This window comes from Miniopterus schreibersii (assembly GCF_964146895.1).
Source record: "Miniopterus schreibersii genome assembly, chromosome: 3".
NCBI classification, from domain to species: domain Eukaryota; kingdom Metazoa; phylum Chordata; class Mammalia; order Chiroptera; family Miniopteridae; genus Miniopterus; species Miniopterus schreibersii.
The window spans coordinates 2,016,978-2,035,344 of record NC_138103.1 but is presented as its reverse complement, the minus strand read 5'-3'; the positions used below and the strand labels follow the sequence as shown (position 1 = coordinate 2,035,344).

The window sequence follows — 18,367 nt, the reverse complement described above, 5'->3', positions numbered from 1 at the left end:
CACTTTCTTGCTGTATGAGCTTGAAGAACTATGTAACTTCTCTCAGCCTCAGTCTCCCTGTCTGTAAAACGGAACTGTTGCCTCAGAATGCTCGTGAGACCTAAATGTGATGCTTGTGAAGCGTGAGCACAGTGCCTAGTACACTGCGAGTGGACGTGTCAGCTCTTACATTTATTATCATCTAATCAGCGGCTTTGCACCTCGCAGGTATCAGGATCCCAGCAAGAGGTGGAGTTTCTGCATGGACTTGGTACAGGTGCATTTGCTCAGTGAACTACCCTCATCGGGCTCTTTGGGCCCCTGGGCGGGGAAAGGCTGGGAAGCACTCAGCTGCCCAACCCCCACACCGAGAGGCTGGATGATCTGTGGCCACACAGTGACCTAGTGACAGAGCTCGGCCAGCGTTTTAGACAGTCTAGGGTTCTTCCTACTGCACCAGGCATGTCCCGTCCTAGACCCTTGGGTACAAGTACTGACCCTTCCCTCCTGGCAGCATTAGCATGAGCCCCACGGCACGTCGTTGGGAAGCTGGTTCAGGGCTCTTGTGCCTCTCGCTCACCCCAACTCCCAGGGACTCAGAGCGCAGGCGACCCCAGGAGGGAAGTGTGCCATCCTCTACTCTCGTGGGACTTTTTACTTCGTGCCCGATCTCCACTCTCCATTGGGAGTGGTCCTCAGATGTGTGCTAAGTCACACCTGGCCAGGCCAGGGGGCTTTGTGGAAAGAGGGTCCTTTACCGACAGTCCCGCAGCTTCCCCGCCCAGCCCAGCCGCGTGCTCCGCAGGCTCTGTGCGGCACCCAAGCAACCCCTGGGTGGCACACTGCCCTCCTCGAGTCCTACCACCGCAGGGCGGGTTTAGGCGGTGGCTGCTCTTGCAGCCCAAAGCTGCGCTTCCCCTCTGAGTCCCCGGACCCCTTGGAGTGTGGAGCTTGGAACCAGCCTTGTTCCTTTCAGTGCCTGAGACACAAAGCACTCGTTCCCCCCCCTTAATGTTTTAACTGATTTATAGGAATTGATCTGTGGCCCTTGGAGGTTTAAAGTCTCTCATCTAATACCCAGCCTGAGTCAGTCCACAGCCTGGGAGGTCAGTCACCTTGCGAACTCAGGACACCATGGATGAGCCTTTATCAGCTTCCTCCAAAAAGGTCGCATATGTCTACTCAAGGGAAACATGGGAACTTACAGGGGCTCTTAGGTGCTGACTGAGCAGTTATAACCCTTGAGGACCTTGGGGAGCACTGCAGCCGGCAACAGGGCGGAGGCTTACAGCGTTCAGGCAAGAGGGAGGCCCTTTGTCCGGAGCCTGGTTCATGTTTAGGTGACCCACCCTCTGGGCCATGAGAAAAGTGAGAGATACATGCTCAGCAAGGAGCAAGATCTCCACATTGACTCACTCATGGAGTTGGAATTGTGCTGGGAAAGAAGACTAAGTGGAAGTGACTGGAACTTAAAAAATTTTTTTTATTGATTTCAGAGAAAGGGAGAGAGAGAAACATCAATGATGAGAGTCATTGATTGGCTGCCTCCTGCACGCCCCCTACTGGGGATCGAGCCTGTAACCTAGGCATGTGCTGTGACTGGGAATCAAACCGTGACCTCCTGGTTCATAGGTTGACACTCAACCGCTGAGCCACACTGGCCAGGCCACTGGAACTCTTTATACCAAAACAGTAAATCAAAAGCAACACCGCATCTTTGGGGAAATTGTGGAGTCTTGTTCCGCCTTAAAAGGCTTGCCATGGGTGAGTGGCTCCTCAGATACACGCAGAGTGTGAACCCAAGGCTAACCCTGGAATTAGAGCCAACCACCATTTGGGACAATGGCAATGGCCAGTATCAGAGGCCAGCTGCACAGGAATAGTTGTGGAGGAGAGCAGTGAGCCAGAACATTCTCTTTACTTAGGAGGGTCAGCTTTTTTGTTGCAAGTTCTCTTTCCCCTTAACAGAAAGCTCCTTCAAATTACTGCAAAACCAATGGGAGTCATTTACTGCAGACATTTATTTCACATACAGGTTTTCAAGAAGACATCTAAGTGAACATCAATATAAAAACTATGAACATAAAGACACTTGTACTTGGAATAAATTCAGACCGAGGCGAAGGCTTGTAGCTACACCAGTCATCGGACACTACTGGCACTGCGACTGCCCCAGCTCCCTCACCGTTGAGTCTTGTCTGTCATTGGGCCCCAGACCTCACAAGACAGGCTTTCTTTACTCAGCTAGCTACCTGCAAATGGCTATCAAGGTGACTCGGGGGTGCCTGCAGGGGAACACTCATGACCTCTTTCTCTACTGAGCAGGCTCCTGGATGGTGCACAGCACCCCTCTGCCTGCAGTGGGAAGTGGCTCAGTGTGGCAGGGACTGCGTGCAGCTGAGAGCCAGCCCAGGGAGCCCGGTCTTACAAACGCTTCCCCACTCACACGTGCCCCACAGCCTCACAGAACATCAGAGCCGGAGCAGTCTTGGCAATCTTCAGCCTCTTCAGATAAGGAGCCGAGGCCCAGAGAGGCTATGATCTGTCCAACGACAGTAAGTGGCCGTAACAAGACTAAAACTTGTCTCTTTTCGCTTCTGGTCCAGTGCTCACTCCAAGGCAGACGGCCTGAGCTGTGTAAATATATGTGTGAGGTTTTCCTCTTGAAGAATGAGGTTTCCTTCCAGGTGAATAAATGAGGTTGTATGTGTAATAAAGTCAACAGTAAGAATTGGAGGTATCTGTGAGTAACAAGCCCAGCCAGGGAACACAAGCCAGTTTCCCCAAGTGCCTTGGGTATGGTGTCAGAAAATAAAGTCTGTTTATTTATACCACTTAAAAACATAGCATTTGAGACAATTTTCAAAGAAAGAAGACAGGATTAAATAAATATAGGTTTTAGGTAGTTGGTTAAGGTGGGTTGTAAATTTTGTTGAGCTTTCCAGCAGCAAGAACAAAAAGAGAAAAAACAGTAAGTTATAAAAATCACAGTGTTTTTTAAAGATAACTTTTTTGTGTGCTTAGGATTAGAGCTGCTTTCCTGGCACTGAGCTCTAAAACAAGCCTTCTCCGGATTGTCATAAAGGCAGTGCTATGTGACAGAAAAAACCTCACTCACGCAGACTTTCATGCTCCAGCTGAGAAAGGATAAAACACAAGGAGTCTTGCTGAATGGTGGGCAGGACCTTCCCTCTCCTCAGGACAGAGACAAACACCATTAATTTAATTTATGTCTCAGCAGCCCACCTGCAATCAGGAGTATCAGTGGGGGAACACAAACTCCACCTGAGCTTGATCCCAGATCTGAGACTAAAGCAGAATCAGTCTGTCCCACTGGAGACGGGCTGGGTATGAGCCTCTCTGCCACTAGGGAAGTCTGAGATGGGTAAAGAACATGGTTTTATTAAGTTAGGAAAACTCCTTTGCAAGTGAAGGTGGTTTTCTCATGACTGAGTCACTGACCTTTATAACTTGCCTGTAACTGGCATTACCTTTTGCTGCAATACTTCCTCTACCATATTTCAAGTTCACTGAGAACAGGCATCATGCCTGTTTTCGTTTTCATATCCTTCACTGTGCCTAGAACCTGGTGTTAACACAAAATGGTGCTTAACAAATATTTACGAATAAATCACCTTTTCTGAATCATATGTCAGTTGATATAATTATCAATCCTGTGTATGTATTACTAAGTGGTGACTTCTATTAACGTGCACCTTCTCTAGAACTGGGATTCCAGAATGTCTACATGATACAAGCACACGCCCACTGGCACTAACACATCTTACTGCGCTAGGCACTCTACCAACATGAAGCTGCACTTACCATTAAAAGTCTATGATTCAGACAACACATACACCTGGAACCAATATAATGTATGTCAACTAGAATTGAAAAAATAAAAATGATTAATAAAAGAGAAAAAAAATCAAACAGAGGAAATGAATCTATTCAGATGTGAACAAGCATAACATTTCCAAAATATAAATGAACATTTATCAATGTTTACCTGAGTCACCTGCCTTCCAGCAGGTTGCACCCTATGCAGGCACCGGAACTGCCTACCCTTCTTGGTACTCTGCTGAACAAGTTTCAACAGGTTCAAACACAAAGGAAAAATGTTATCTCCAGATGTGTTCAAATAAGAGAGCATATGGCAAAGGAGAGATCAGATTAGAAGAGTCTATCCACAGCCCTGACTCTGGTTATCTTTCCACCAAACTATGACTTCTCCCTCCCAAAGCAAGCAGCCTTGGATGACCAAATTCCTGGGTTTCATCTAACTTCCAGAAATGAATGAACTGTCCATCCATCTGAACCTTTCATTCACTATTTATTAGGCTAGTGCTAGGGGATTATCAAAAAGATTTTTCAGAAAAACAGGTAAATGAAGAAAACACTAACATGTTCTGGATTGGTAGTTTCTGCAAATATTTCTGCTTTTACTCAATGATCTATAGAATTGTACAAATTACTCAGGGTTCTACAGTGAGGGTCATGACCCTATAAATAGAGTCCAGAAGCCTCAGGAAAGAGAGTATTTGACAAACAGCCCTGGAGGTACTGGTCTGGATGGAAGTGGCTATCTGATCTAAAGCAGGCCTGAGGAGTCTGACTGGTTTTAGAAATATTACTTCTTTCTACCCCCTTAACATTTTATAAAACTATGATTATATAATATTACACTAAAGTGTGGGGTTGGGAGGCATAAATACGCCGACACACATTATGCTCTAGGTAAGAACTGGAGAGGTTACAGGGGAGAACTAGATTGTGTCTGAAACCCTACTTTACTTCAATGAGACACCATGAGCATGCAGCCTAGTCAATCCAAAGAGGATGTGATAGCTCAGAAGAGCCGGACAAGAGCACCCAGAACATGAAGAGGTAAGTGTAGGATGTATGGGAAACGATAACAGGAACTGGATTCTTATAGGCAGGAAAGCAGCAACCAGGGGGACTCAGTCTTCAGGGACAGAAAAGGTTGGTACACAGAGGATTATGGGCGATTAGTTGCTTCTGGTCTCTATGGAAGGCAAGACATTGCTAACATGACTTCAGGGGCAACACAGGGATTCTACCCTAGCTATTCAGATCAACTTCTTGACACAAAAAAGGTACACTGTAACAGACTTCTGATGGAAGTTATAACATCTTCAGCCTCCTTTGTGACTATCTTCAATACCAAAACAGATTTGCTGTAGGACTCCTGAAAGTTCTATCCAAACATGAAACTCTGTGGGCAAGCTGCATCCAGGATCTCAAGTGGTAGATAACGAAAAAAATCTTTCAGCGATTTTCATCTCCTTGAAAACAACTCTCACCTACATGGAAGGATCTCGAATGTTGCTGGACACAGCAATCCCATAGCAGTAGTCTTGACATACAAGAGCTCCCTTCCGAACTCAGACAGATTATGTCTCCCTTTATTAAAGGAGAAGCTGAGACAAAGGGAAGGAGAGGGATGGGCTGTCGAGTTAGAGGCAGAGGTGAGAAGAGGATCCAAGTCTTTAGTTTATTTGTATTCTCAAGCTTATCTTCGGAATTACACCGTATAGCTAAGACAATCTCCCAAGAGTGAGATCAGGGTAGGACAGCTAAAGGGACATTGAGACAGAGATCGTCATCAAAAAGTCTTCCTGAAGTCCTCAGTTCTCCCCTTATGTGGGTTCTCTGGGGAATACATGGATGGATGATGTGGCAGGAGCTTTTCTCTCACATGGACCTCCCGATGTTTGGTCAGAAAAGAACTCTTACTGAAATGTTTGCCACAGTGGGCACACCCATAGGGCTTCTCTCCAGTGTGCATTCTCCGATGTTCTCGAAATCGTGTACCATTACTGAAACTCTTCTCACAATCCATGCATTTGTAGGGATTCTCACCGGTGTGGACCCTACGGTGGGCACTGAAATGAGAACTGTTGGTGAAGCTTTTCCCACACTCTCCACACTGATAGGGTTTCTCGCCTGTGTGGGTTCGCTGATGTATGATGAGACTCGAGCTCTGACTAAAGCACTTCCCACACTCACCACAGCTGTAGGGCTTCTCCCCTGTGTGGATTCTCTGGTGGGCACCAAAGTTTGAGGAGTCATTAAAGCTTTTCCCACAGTCGAGACATTTAAAAGGTTTTTCTCCTGTGTGGATTCTTTGGTGTCTGATGAGGCTCCTGCTTCTACCAAAGCACTTCCCACAGACACTACACTTATAAGAATTTTCCTTTTGGTGGGTCATCCGGCTCAGAAGACGGGCACTCCTTCCAAAGCTTTCTCCGTACTTGAGAAGTCTATAGGGTCTCTTCCCCATGAAAGGCCTCTGATGCACTACAGCTTTCCCTAAATCTCTAGGCTGAGACATCAGCTTTCCCTGTCTGATTCCTTGACAGTTTTCCCATTGTCTTCCTGAGATGCATTCCTTTTTATGATATTTACCTGGATCAGTATTCTGGGAAACAACTCTTTTAGACTTTTCTATTAATGCCCTGTGCTGCTCCATGTCCTTATATATTACCTGTGTTGCATTCTCCTTGATACTACCTCCAATTTTGAAATCTGAAAAAGAGACAATAAAAATTTCAGGGCAGTCCTGTATTAACACAGACATAGCCTTCCATGCTTTATCTCTTAGAATCCCCGTATACTTCACTGGCCTCAGGTCCTGTTACTCTTCCCTTATTCATTATGCCTTATTTTCATTCAGTTCCAAAAGCAGCCAATTACACCTAGTTCAAAGGAGGCCTTTGGAAATGAAATGCCGTCTGAGTTGCATAGCTCCTCATCCATATCCTGATTAACAAGGCTTATCTCCCCGAAGTTCTCCTCTAACTCAACCATCTTTCAAAATTTCATTTCTATCCTAAAATATACTACATTAGTTTATAGAGTAGATGCTAGTGATCAAGTCCAACTTTCTCAATGGACTTTTAGATTCATCAATATCTAATTATATCCTACACAAGAGTACTTCTTTCTTCTCCTTGAATGTTCCCATCACTTTGTTTTTCTGGCTGTCTCACACACAGACTACACTAATTCAATCTTAGTTCTCACTGTCCCCCAAACTAGAACGTTCTCACTTTTTCATCTATAGCCCATATTCACTACAAGGTACATCCTGGATCACAGCTTTTCCAAGAAGTTCCCTGGATAGAGAACATAAAATAATGAAGAGACACAGGCTTTGGAGTCAGACAGCTCTAGTTCTGACTCCATCCTGGTCACTTAATTATGTGGTTTTGTATTAACTTTTTACTATGAAAAATTCAAACGTATAGAAAGGTAGAGAATCGTATTACAATGAACTTCCATGAAACACTCACCAGCTTTAACAATGATCTCTCATTGCCAATCTTGTTTCATCTCTATTCCTACATACTCCCTATGCCCTCTATCCAGATTATTTTGAAGCAAATTCCAGATATTGTATTATTTCATTCATAAATATTTCACAAGCTGCATAACTTAGGCCCAATCCAGGCTTGGTTATCAAACCCTTGTTCATAAGCATTTTGCTATACTGCCTTGTTTCTACGTTACTTTCCTTCCACATATTGAGTTGAAACTGCTAATATCCCTCCTTCCCAAGTGGGAAAGCTGTGGCATGGGCTATGGGGCGGAGGCAGCCATCAATCATTCCATGAACTTAAGTAAAAAGCCCTGACAATGCCATTGTTCATTTAGCAGTTCTTTTGAAGCATTCTGATTGGGTCTAACGCTGCTCTGGGATCTGGAGGAAGTCACAGCCTAGTAGTTGGTTCAGACAGAGCCTGATAATTTGATGACAAATTATCATTAAGGAGTTCAACTTAAAAGATAGGGTCACAAAAGATGGTACCACAGAACTTTGTTTCCACAGTTATCAAAACCAGGGTTATGTAGGACTTAACAATTTCAGCCTCCATAGTACAATTTCCAACATAATACTACCAGAGAGCATGAGTATGAATTTCCTCCCTCTCTAATGTTTATTTTGAATGAGCACAGTTTTGGAAGGGAAATAATAACTGGTAAGGACAGAAAGGTTAAGAGCTCAGATTAAGGATAGCTGTGGAATGTTAATACAAGGCTGATACAGAAAACTGGCTTCGAGACCTTTACAGCAGTCTAGGCAACAGACACAAAGACTGAACTAGGGTATGGGCTACAGGAACTAAAGCGGGGAAGATAAGGGTTCTACGTCAGCTGAAAAAAAGTGTTACTGCCTGAATGTAAATAATGGGAGAGAAAGCATCAAAAATATCTCTGAAGTTTTAAGTCTGGATGACATGTATGAGGACACAGGGAAGAGCTATGGTGTGGGAAGGAAGATGGTGATTTTACTTTTGAAAATTTTAAGTCTGATGAGATGCTCATGAGGGTTTCCAGCAGTCAGTGGGAAATAAGCAGGTGGAGCTGAGAAGCAGGATAAAGCCTCTCTTATTTGGTCTCTGCCTGTCCTCATGCACATCACACAACACTGAAATGTTTCTGTCTTGGGTTTCCTGACACACTTCCTTCATCTGAGTATTTTCTCATGTGTAATTCCAAATTTTTTCCCCCATAGTATTTTCAGGACACACAAATACTGCTTGACCCATACAGAAAAAACTGAGGCCAAAATCCCCAAAACCGAGTCACTAGAATGTAAGTTCCTTCCTTGAAAAGAAGCACTACAAGCAGAGACTTCTTTTTACTCACCGCTATATCCCCCATTCCTCAAACAGCACAGGAAATATTTGTTTAATGAATAAATACTCCTGAATGACATGCCAGATCTACTAATTTTTCAGTAAGTCATACTTACTCTCTTTTAGACCACAACCCCTTGATGATCCTTACCACTTGGGCTTTGCAGTAGACCTGAAGGTCCCTGGAATTCTGACTCTTGCACAATTTCCTCATCACTCATTCTCTCGCTGTCAGAATCTTCTACTATTGCCTCTTGTGAGGTCTCCTCAGGTTCCCAGCCTGTAGATTCCTGGGGTTCAATCTCAATATCCTCTCTTTCTTGCCTTGAGGGTGGTGGGACTCCTTCTGGGATGCTGGTGGAGGGGACAGGTGCCCGAGAGTTTATCAGCGCATCCATTTCCTTGTAGAAAGCACAGGACTCTAGCACATGCCCATTTTTCACTTTACGGTAGCTCTTCTGAAGGCTTTTGAACTTGGTCCTACACTGTTCTGGTGTCCGGAGGAACCCATACTCCCGCAGTTGTTCAGCCACAGCCCCATACAATTTGCTCTTTCTATGGCAGGACTGAAGTGCTTCATAAAACCGAGTCTCATGGAGGATATCAAGAAAAGTCTTAGTCTCCTCGTAGCCCCAGTGTACACCTGCCATTCAAGGATAAAGTTCAAAGATATAAGAAAAGGAGTCTGTAGCCTCTATACGATATTACAAAACAGAAGTAAAAGAAAACAAATCCCATTCACAGGAGCAACAGGAACTATGATATGCCTGGGGTAAGCTATGAGGTCTATATAAAATGAGGTCTATATAAAAAATCTGTAATATTTTAAGCCATAAAAAACTAGAAAAAATGAAAAAAATACTATTTCTGGTTGGGAAGGCTCAAGTTGCACAGATATTGACTCTCAGATGCATCTATAAAGTAAAAATTCCAACAGGATTTTTAACTGAAATCGATCAACTAATCTGTTTACTTGATAGAGTGAAAATGCAGTCTCCCAATCTGATACTGATTACTAAGGATTCAGCTGTCTCTTCAAGCTCAGAATAATGGACTGTGACACCCAGTGGGGACTTTCTCCCAGAGTTCCCATCATTTTTTAACCTGTCTTCCTTGATGAGAACTATGTCCAGTAATTTCTGATGTCACTGAGTCTTCTATTTTGAGATGAAATATTCTGCAAGACAAGCAGATATCCTGCTTTTGTAGCAGTCAATAAAATTTTCTAGGACATGCTGGAATATAGTGTGTCACACTATGCATTTTGTGTTTTGTAAGTAGGAAAAAGTCATTTCTATCCTAATGTTACTGGGTAGTCTCCTCCAGCCTTCACTGGATTCCCAATTTGAGACCGCTCCAAGATCCCCACCCTCCTGTCTATGGATTTCCAGACTAGTGAATACCTGAGCATGCATCCTCCCATCTTCTTCCTGAGAGCTTTTTCTTTTGAACAGGTATAGTCATGCATACAGTCCCAGCCCTCCTGCCTGATTTAGTTTTCCCTTCTAAGGGCTTACCATTTTATAAGATGGAGTAGAGAAACATTACTAGTAACAGTGATACCAGGCAGTATTTTACTGCATGTGAACATTTGCAGAATGCCTTTATGTACTTCATCTCACTTAACTAACAACAATCCTGGCATTCTCAGTCATTCTTGACAGATGAGAGAACTGAAGCTCAAAGTATTTACATGATGTGTCTACTCTCACAGTTATTAACTGGCAGTTTAGTCCTATGTGTCTCAGCCCCCACATTACACCAGCTTTCTTTTCTATGGTGTATGGTATATCTTCTTCTGTCCTTTTAATTTCAATGTCTCTGTATTACTGTACTTAAGATGTATCTATTGTAAACAATATATAGTTGTTTTTTAAATGTGCGACAGTCTTTTACGTTTGTAATTAAAGGTATATTTGGGTTTACAGCTACCTTTTCTCTCCTTTCTTCTTTTAGAATTTCATTTTTTACTCATTTCTTTTAGTTACATACTCTTTCACTGGTTATTCTAGGTAGTATAATAATGTATCTTTGACTTACTATAATCTAACACACTTATCTGCTTTATTCCAAGTCGCAGATAATGTTAGATCCATAGAGACCTCTGATTCCATTTCTCTTCCTTCCACAGGCCCCAAGTACTCAAAAGCCATGCTGTGCTCTAACCTCAAAAAGAACCCTCCATGGCCACTCAGGGCTGTACTCAGACTGCACAGGGCAGCAACCTACACCTGAGAAAACTGTTAGGTGGCCAGGCATAGAGACTGGAGGCAAGGTGTGCATGACAGCACTCCCCAGGCCTGCTCACTTCTGGACTACTCCTTTTTCCACAAGACACATCATCCATTTTCAAACCAAACAAAAAGTACAATTCTTACCACTCAGGTTCTGAAACAAGACAGGCGTACCACGAATCTCAGACTTCCGGACAAATTCGATGCCTGTTTCCTCACCATCAGATTCTCCTATGGCTTCTGCCTCCTCCATCAGACTGACCTGTTCTTTAGCACTGACACCAATCCTCTTTAGTCTAGGGAGAGACACAGTCTCCTTTGGCTTGTCAGTGGATGGCACATGAGCTGAAGGGTTCAATAACACGTCCATGTCCTCAAAGAAGGCACAGGGCTCGAGCATGTGGCCGTTTCTCACTTTTCGGTAGCTCTTCTGGAGACTCTTGAACTTGGTCCGACACTGCTCCGGGGTTCGGAGAAAGCCACACTCTCGCAGCCATTCAGCTACAGCGCCGTACACCTGGCTATTTCGGGGGCAAGCCTGAAGTGTTTCATAAAAGCGAGACTCTTTGAGAATTGCGAGAAAAGTCTTTGTTTCCTCATAGCTCCAATGCACGCCTGCTATCTTTTCATCTTCTAAGCCCCATTTAGAAGACTGTTGCTGCTCTTTCCGCATCTTCCCTGTATTCCTTGTAGGAATCTGAAGAGCCTGAACTGACTTTTCCTTGATGTAGCTGCTTCGCAGAATATTCCTTTTATTAGAAGAATGTAGACCTATGGTCCACGCCTCCTTTCTTTGCTCCACCTGGGCTCTCTTGTTAGTAGATACTGCACTTCCTACAGTGAGAGAAACACACTTCATACTAGACGGAGAGGCCATTCATTCATCACTGCATGCCCACCTCCTGTGGGCCATGCTCTCCTGGACCACTATTTACACCTGTCCTTCAAAGGCCTTGTCCAGTCACCTCTCTTCTAGGGTCCTCCTCCACCAGGACAGTGCACACCATAGTTACTGTTACATGAGTTCTCTGGCACAATCATCTACTAACTTACGCTATTTTACTTCCCATGTATGTACCACTTATTTCCCCAGCTGGTTCTTAAAGGAAAACCTTTAAGGGTAAGAAACATATTTTATTACCTTTGATTCCCTCATGGTATTTAACGCTGAGCTAGGTGCAGAGTATGCTCCTCAGCAGCATTTGGTACTTATAAAGTGTGCTTGTATCCGTTCCCCACATCTCCCCACGCCAACACACATACATACGCGCTGGGCTATGAGAGATAAGAAGTAAGATTCCTGGACACCTCGGGCAATCTAACTAGGAAAGCGACATAAGACTAGGGAAGCCAACAGAGAGTATGCCACCTTACAGAGAGCACCCTGTCTTAAACGTGCATCCTAGCCCCACCACTGACTTTCCTTTGTTGATCATGGAAGTTTCTTAATCTCTCTGAGCCTCAGTTTCCTAGGGAGTAGTATCGCCTATTCAAAGAGGTACTGGGGATACTAAGTAAATGACCATATGCAACATGCCCAATGCCCAGGAAGTTTGTAATAAAATTTAGTTTTCTTCTCTAGGAAACTCACAAAGAGGCTTCACAAATTCTCCTAGAGAAGCAGCATCTAATCAGACCCCTCCTGAAAGAACCCTGGAGATGGAGGGCTGTCTCTATTTTTATGTGAGAGAAGTATAGAGACAACGGAAGCTCAGTATCTATAAGAAGGACTAGGCTGGCAACGTAACTGCATGAGGTGGCAGTTTAGCATGAGCTCTCTTATTCTGTGGGTCTCCAGTGCCTTATATTTGGTTTTTCAAGAGATACTGGATATCCAGAATTAAAAACTAAATTTAAACTCTGTGCAAGGCCAAAATATGTGTATAGGCTAGAAAATGAGCCATCAGTTTATGATCTATGATAAAAAATTGGGGCAGGGGTCTTTGGGCCTGGGCGTTTATAATTATATGTGAAGATGCTGGGCTGAATCTGTATTAAAGTATGGTCCCTATCCCACTCCTGCAGGGTTTACTAAGGACTAATTCAGCATTTACTAGGTCTGGATGCTATGATCCAAGACAACACTAGGAAACACCCATCATGCCTACAACCGGGTAGATGGCTGGGATGCCTGTGGCTTTGGGAAGAGTGCTTTGTTACGGGGGTGTCATCAGCTGGTCTGAAGTTGGTAATTTTTAAAAACTGCTTTCTATATAAATAACTGTTGGTTTATCTCATTCATTGTTTGACATGTCCCATTTTAAAATCTCTATACTTTTAGTTTCTATCTGTAGCATTGTCCAATAGAACTTTCTGTGATGATGGAAATATAACTGTGCTGTCCAGTACAGCTACCGAATCCCTTACAGGGGGTCACTGCCACTGAGGAACTGAATTTTTAACTTTAACTTTAGTTTTATAAATTTAAATAGCTGCATGTGCTAGTGGCTACCCTATTAGCACAGAGTATCTATAGTGTATATTAGTGCATGGTTTAGGCCTATAATTTTAATTATAAGTAGTCTTTGACTTGTAGCTTGCACATGAATGAATCACATCCAGCCCTACTGCTAAAGCAGAGTTTGCTTATAAAGTGATGCTTCAGTGCTGTGTGCCTGAGAATTTGTGCTATTTAAATAATTCACAATATGCTATTGAGGTTATTGTATTAAAATTATTTCTTTTCCATTTATAAGATTTATATCCACCCAACAAATATTTTGCTGGGCACCCACCCATGTGTCAGGCCCTGTGAAAACTGTTGGGTTTACTAGTTAAATAAAAACAAATCCCAAAGAGACCTTGTGACTTTATGGAGTTTTTAGTCTAGTGGATGTACGTTTACATTTAAATAATATGACAGTCATGTATAACACCTCTCCAATGTTTTAATCACTAAGTTATAAATATATATATATATAAATTTTAAAATGGAACAAAGGGATAAGTAAAGCAATAGAACATGGATAAGTGATTACTACTAGGTCTGGTAAGCTAGACTATAAAAATGATTAGACAACCCATGAAAGTCCTTTAAGGTTAACATTTACAACTATTTTATCATCAGTAGAATGAATATGTTACAAATCCCCAAATCTTTTATCTGAAAAGGGAAAGAGTCCTTACCCAGGGAGACCATGTTCCCAGCACTCTCCTCCCTAATATCCCGGGAGAGGTCTCTGTGAGCAGGAATCTGACGCACACTGTTCTTGTAGGAAAAACCTCTTGCGATGTGGACATCCTTCACTGGTCCCTGTAACAACACTAACAGTAATGACTACCAAGATAACTGCGTGGGTCTTTGAAGGATGAACAACATTGAATGAAGAACTAAAATCAATGAGCCAAGTGTATATTATGTGCCAAATGAAGCAGAAGATTCTAGAATCATAAGGCAGATGATCCATCAAAGTGTCCCATTACTCGGAAAAAGGTCCAATCTTTTCTGAAAAAGGAACAAGGGGGAAAAGGTCTCTTGGTTGGAATACACAAATTTGAGGACAGTGAAGGCCCAGGAAATCACTGTGATTGAACACCCTAGAAAGGAGGGCCAGAGAAAACAATACAACTTACCTGAGACCCGACAGAAAGTTTCGTGGTTGCTACTTCCTGATCTATGGTGTTCCATTCTTCAGCAGGGATGGGAACCCAGGAGGAAGGCCGAGCTGTAGAACAAAGAAATGATTAGTATTCTGTGCTCTGGCACTTTAAGTCATGCTGCTTCTCTTAAGAAATGAGCACGTTAAAAAAAGCAACAAACACAAACTGATTATTTTCTCCACAAGTTGAGAACTTTGCCTGAAACCACAGTAACCTAAAACAGGACTCACAAATGCCAATGCTTGTAGGGAACAAGCAGACAGAGCACATCACAAAAGGGGCCAGGCCAGGTGTGTGGGGAACGAGAGAGCATGTGCCCCATTGAATAGGTACAGCAATGCTCAGCCCCAGCTGACACTTCTTTGTGAGTCTATGGCCCTGGTATAGCAAAGCTTCAAATGTTTTTCAAAAGAAGCCAGAAATCTCGACTTTTGTGTAAAATGTCAAAAGTCTTGAATCTTGAGAACTAAAAACAAACAAACAAAACCCCCAAACCAAAAACCCTTTGTAGGTCTGACTTGGCACGTGAGTGACTGGTTTGCAAACTCTAGTGTACATGACTCCCCTTCAGTATGCTAAAGAAGTTACATGGTCCTGGACACTAGAGGCAATACATCCCTCAAAAGACGGAATGAAGGTATACAAACTTATATGCAGCAAGTCTGTGGTCTAACTTCTACTTAGAACTGACTATCCAGGTAAAACTTCCAGAATAAATATTACTGTGACCAAGAATTCAAAAGCTTGCTCCACTACCTTCTACAGAAGCAAACTGAATCACTGCCTTGGAAACTTATTATTCCCTTAGGCACACATGGCTGACATCACAGGTCTTCTTTTAGAATGAACTGACCTTTCTGAGATATCGATCCCTCACATTTTCTGTCCTCCACACCCCTGGTAAGTAGAACAAACTTTCCACTTTAGAAATTTCTTATCACCCTGGGACAGCAAAATCCAGAAACACCACGAATTTACTGGACTAAGCTTAGCTAAAGTAACTGGGAGCATTTAATCCACGTGACAAGGGAACTTAGATACTGATGAACACACACTAGAAAATTCAGAAACCATTAACATTTGCAATGCATTCTATCATAACATGAATTTCAGGAGGGATAAGAAGGTGGGGTATGTAGTGGTGCATCTTGTCTCTTGGTGAGGGGTGTGTAAGTCAGACAGATTTAAAGTTTAAAAATAATCGTGCCATTATGGGAGAAAGGAAACTCACATTACATTGAGTGAGCACTATTATGCACTGGCCCTGTTACACTGTCTCATTTAACCTACACCAATAACCTTCCATTTTCCTTTCACAAATAACAGAATGGAGCTTGAGAAGTTAAGTTACCTGACAACAGATAAAGAATGGCAGAGTTAGGCTCTGAACCCAGGCTGTCTGCCTCTGAAGCCTAATCACGTCACTTCTGTGCATTAGTGCTCCTGTTATATTACTTGCCCAAGATTGGACAGAGAGGGGCAGAGACAGGATGTAAGCCCAAGTCTTTTTATGGTAGGTTCAGTGATTCTGCTGTTTAAGCCTGACACCATACTGCCAGGGATGGAGAGGCCACTGTGGACTCGAAAGGACAGGATGCTTATTTCCTTGTATCTGACTTAATTTGTGAATGTCTAGGGCAGCTGTGAACATCAGTGGCCCCTTCTCCATGAAGTCTTATGTTTATCCCTGTCATATGCCAATTCCTCGATGCCTGACTTGTGAGTCAATTTTTGAAAATAAGTGTCTCATTTACCTTTCCAAACAGTTTTCCAAGTTGTTTGTGGTCAGCCAAGAACACATCCACATATACACATGGCAGGACTAAAAACCACAGGCTGATTACAGAACAGAGATTCTTAAGTAATACTACACAAGACCTCAAGGCCAGCCTGGGCAATCTAAGTGTTCCTAGGTTCAATCTTTAAGATCCCTTTTACTTATGCTGCACATATTCCCAACTCTTGAAGCTAATAAAGTCTTTCTCCTCAAAATTCAATTTATTCTCAAACATGCATTAAAGGGACACTACTCTGAGCAAGTCACAGTGTTAGGGCTACAAAATAAATCTGCCACGGTCTGCACTGGGCATCTTCTGAGTTCTTACCATTCTTGGGTAGAGGCCGATGCTCTCTCTTTGGGGTCAGCTGCTCCTGGTGTCCTGAGTGCAGGCTTCCAGCTTCTTCCCGGGACATCACTCTGGGTTGGGTCTCCGGCAGAAAATCTGCCACATCCCACACTGTTGCAAGGGGGGCTTGCTTCTCTGAGTGCACAGGGCTGCAAACCTGGGAAATAAAGCCAAAGCCTTAATGGAAAAAGGGAGAAAAAGATAGCAAAGAAGGAGAGATGTGAGAAGGAATGAAAACAGTAGTCCATCCCCAACGGAGTCTCTAAGGGCACTGGGTTAACAGTACTGTCCACAGGTCTGGACGTAAGGGAACGGAGAGTGCTCTTTATTAATATACAGAGGGGGAAATCTGTCAGGCGTGAAGTACAGAGCCTTCTCGTTATTAGGATAGAGGTCATGTGAGTCCTCACATCTACTAGCCTCACAGAGAAGTGTTATGAGAACACAAACTCACTAGTGAAATGAAAACATAAGTTTGATCTCCACATCTAGTGTCTATCCTTGACAGACACGGAAGCAGGCTGGTAGTCAGATCTTTACACAAATGCAAATCCTGTGCAAGGCGAAACTGCACATCTTGCAAATTGTGCAGGATTTCATGAGGTTAATGGAGGGCTGCTGAAAAACCGCCAGAGGACCATGTAAAGCCAGTGGCAAATGAAGGCCTGGCAGTGAGGCTGGAGAAGGCCGAGGGGATGATGGCGCTGAGGTCACTTCAGAAGACACGGGTTGGGGCGGTGAAGGATTACAGGGGCCTGGGGTAACTGCAGAAGTCCCCAACAGCCCTCTTTAGGATCAAGCTGCAAAAGTCAAACCCTGTGAAGCATAAATTCTCCCATAGAATTTTTTGGAGACACATGAATGCCAAAGGCTTGAAACAAATACTTAGATGAATACTGTTTAGGTTCATTTGCAATATACTATTTCCACCAACGCTTTTGGTTCTACTTGACATTTAGGTGGGTTCACTTGGAAGGTCTTCCATTAGGACCACTATCCTCCATAAGGGGCACCTCCTGCAACACACACCTGCCTTACCCCCCCTTCTTTCTAAACACCCAAACCTGGAAAATGCTCTCACCTGCTGCCTTAGTCTCCCAGCCTCTTTCTCCAAGTGTATCACCAGGGCCACCGCCTCCTCGCCACTCTCCGGGCACTGCTTCTGCGCCCGCGCCTGAATCCTCTCGGGTAAAATGGTGAGAAACTGCTCCACGACCAGCAGCTCCAGGATCTGCTCCTTGGAGCGCGTTTCTGGCTTCAGCCACCGGCAGCAAAGTTCCCAGAGTTGACTGAACGCCTCGTGGGGCCCCCGCACATCCTCATAGCAGAGCTGCCTGAAGCGCTGGCGAAAGGTCTCGGATCCAGAGCCCGCCGGCCCTTCCCGAACCGGCTCCGACGCCCACCCGGGGTCCGGCTCCGCTTTCATTACCAGGCAGCCCCCGGCCTCCAGCGGAGGGTCCACCTGAGGGTCCATCCTCCAGCCAGGGGCGGCCTCACGCCCAGTCAAAGCGCTCACCCAGCCAACCCCCCGGGGCGACCTGCTTCACGGAAGCGGGGCAGGCGGGAGGGGGCCGGGGAGGCGGGGAGGGGGCCGGGGCAGGCGGGGAGGGGGCCGGGGAGGCGGCCGGGGCAGGCGGGGAGGGGGCCGGGGAGGCGGGGAGGGGGCCGGGGCAGGCGGGGAGGGGGCCGGGGAGGCGGGGAGGGGGCCGGGGCAGGCGGCCGGGGCAGGCGGGGAGGGGGCCGGGGAGGCGGCCGGGGCAGGCGG

At 44.5% G+C, this 18,367-nt stretch overlaps 1 protein-coding gene across 1 annotated transcript; it reads right to left on the bottom strand.

Annotated features, from left to right (window-relative positions):
* Nucleotides 1–1,982: 1,982 nt before the first annotated feature.
* On the bottom strand, nt 1,983–18,167 carry ZKSCAN2 (zinc finger with KRAB and SCAN domains 2). The gene is made up of 7 exons (XM_081133166.1): nt 17,684–18,167; nt 16,582–16,759; nt 14,450–14,541; nt 14,003–14,129; nt 11,021–11,710; nt 8,794–9,285; nt 1,983–6,528 (listed from the first exon to the last, which is right to left on the bottom strand). The coding sequence occupies exons 1-7, from the start codon at nt 18,074–18,076 to the stop codon at nt 5,606–5,608; spliced, it is 2,895 nt and encodes a 964-aa protein (XP_080989292.1). The 5' UTR covers nt 18,077–18,167; the 3' UTR covers nt 1,983–5,605.
* Nucleotides 18,168–18,367: the final 200 nt, after the last annotated feature.

Excerpts from the sequence above, each read along its gene's own strand:
- ZKSCAN2 (XM_081133166.1), bottom strand. The coding sequence starts at position 18,076 with ATGGACCCTCAGGTGGACCCTCCGCTGGAGGCCGGGGGCTGCCTGGTA. Across the intron at positions 14,130-14,449 it reads AACTTTCTGTCGGGTCTCAG|GGACCAGTGAAGGATGTCCA; the intron begins GTAAGTTGTATT and ends GTGTTGTTACAG. Across the intron at positions 9,286-11,020 it reads CTTGTTTCAGAACCTGAGTG|GTGTACACTGGGGCTACGAG; the intron begins GTAAGAATTGTA and ends CTTGAATGGCAG.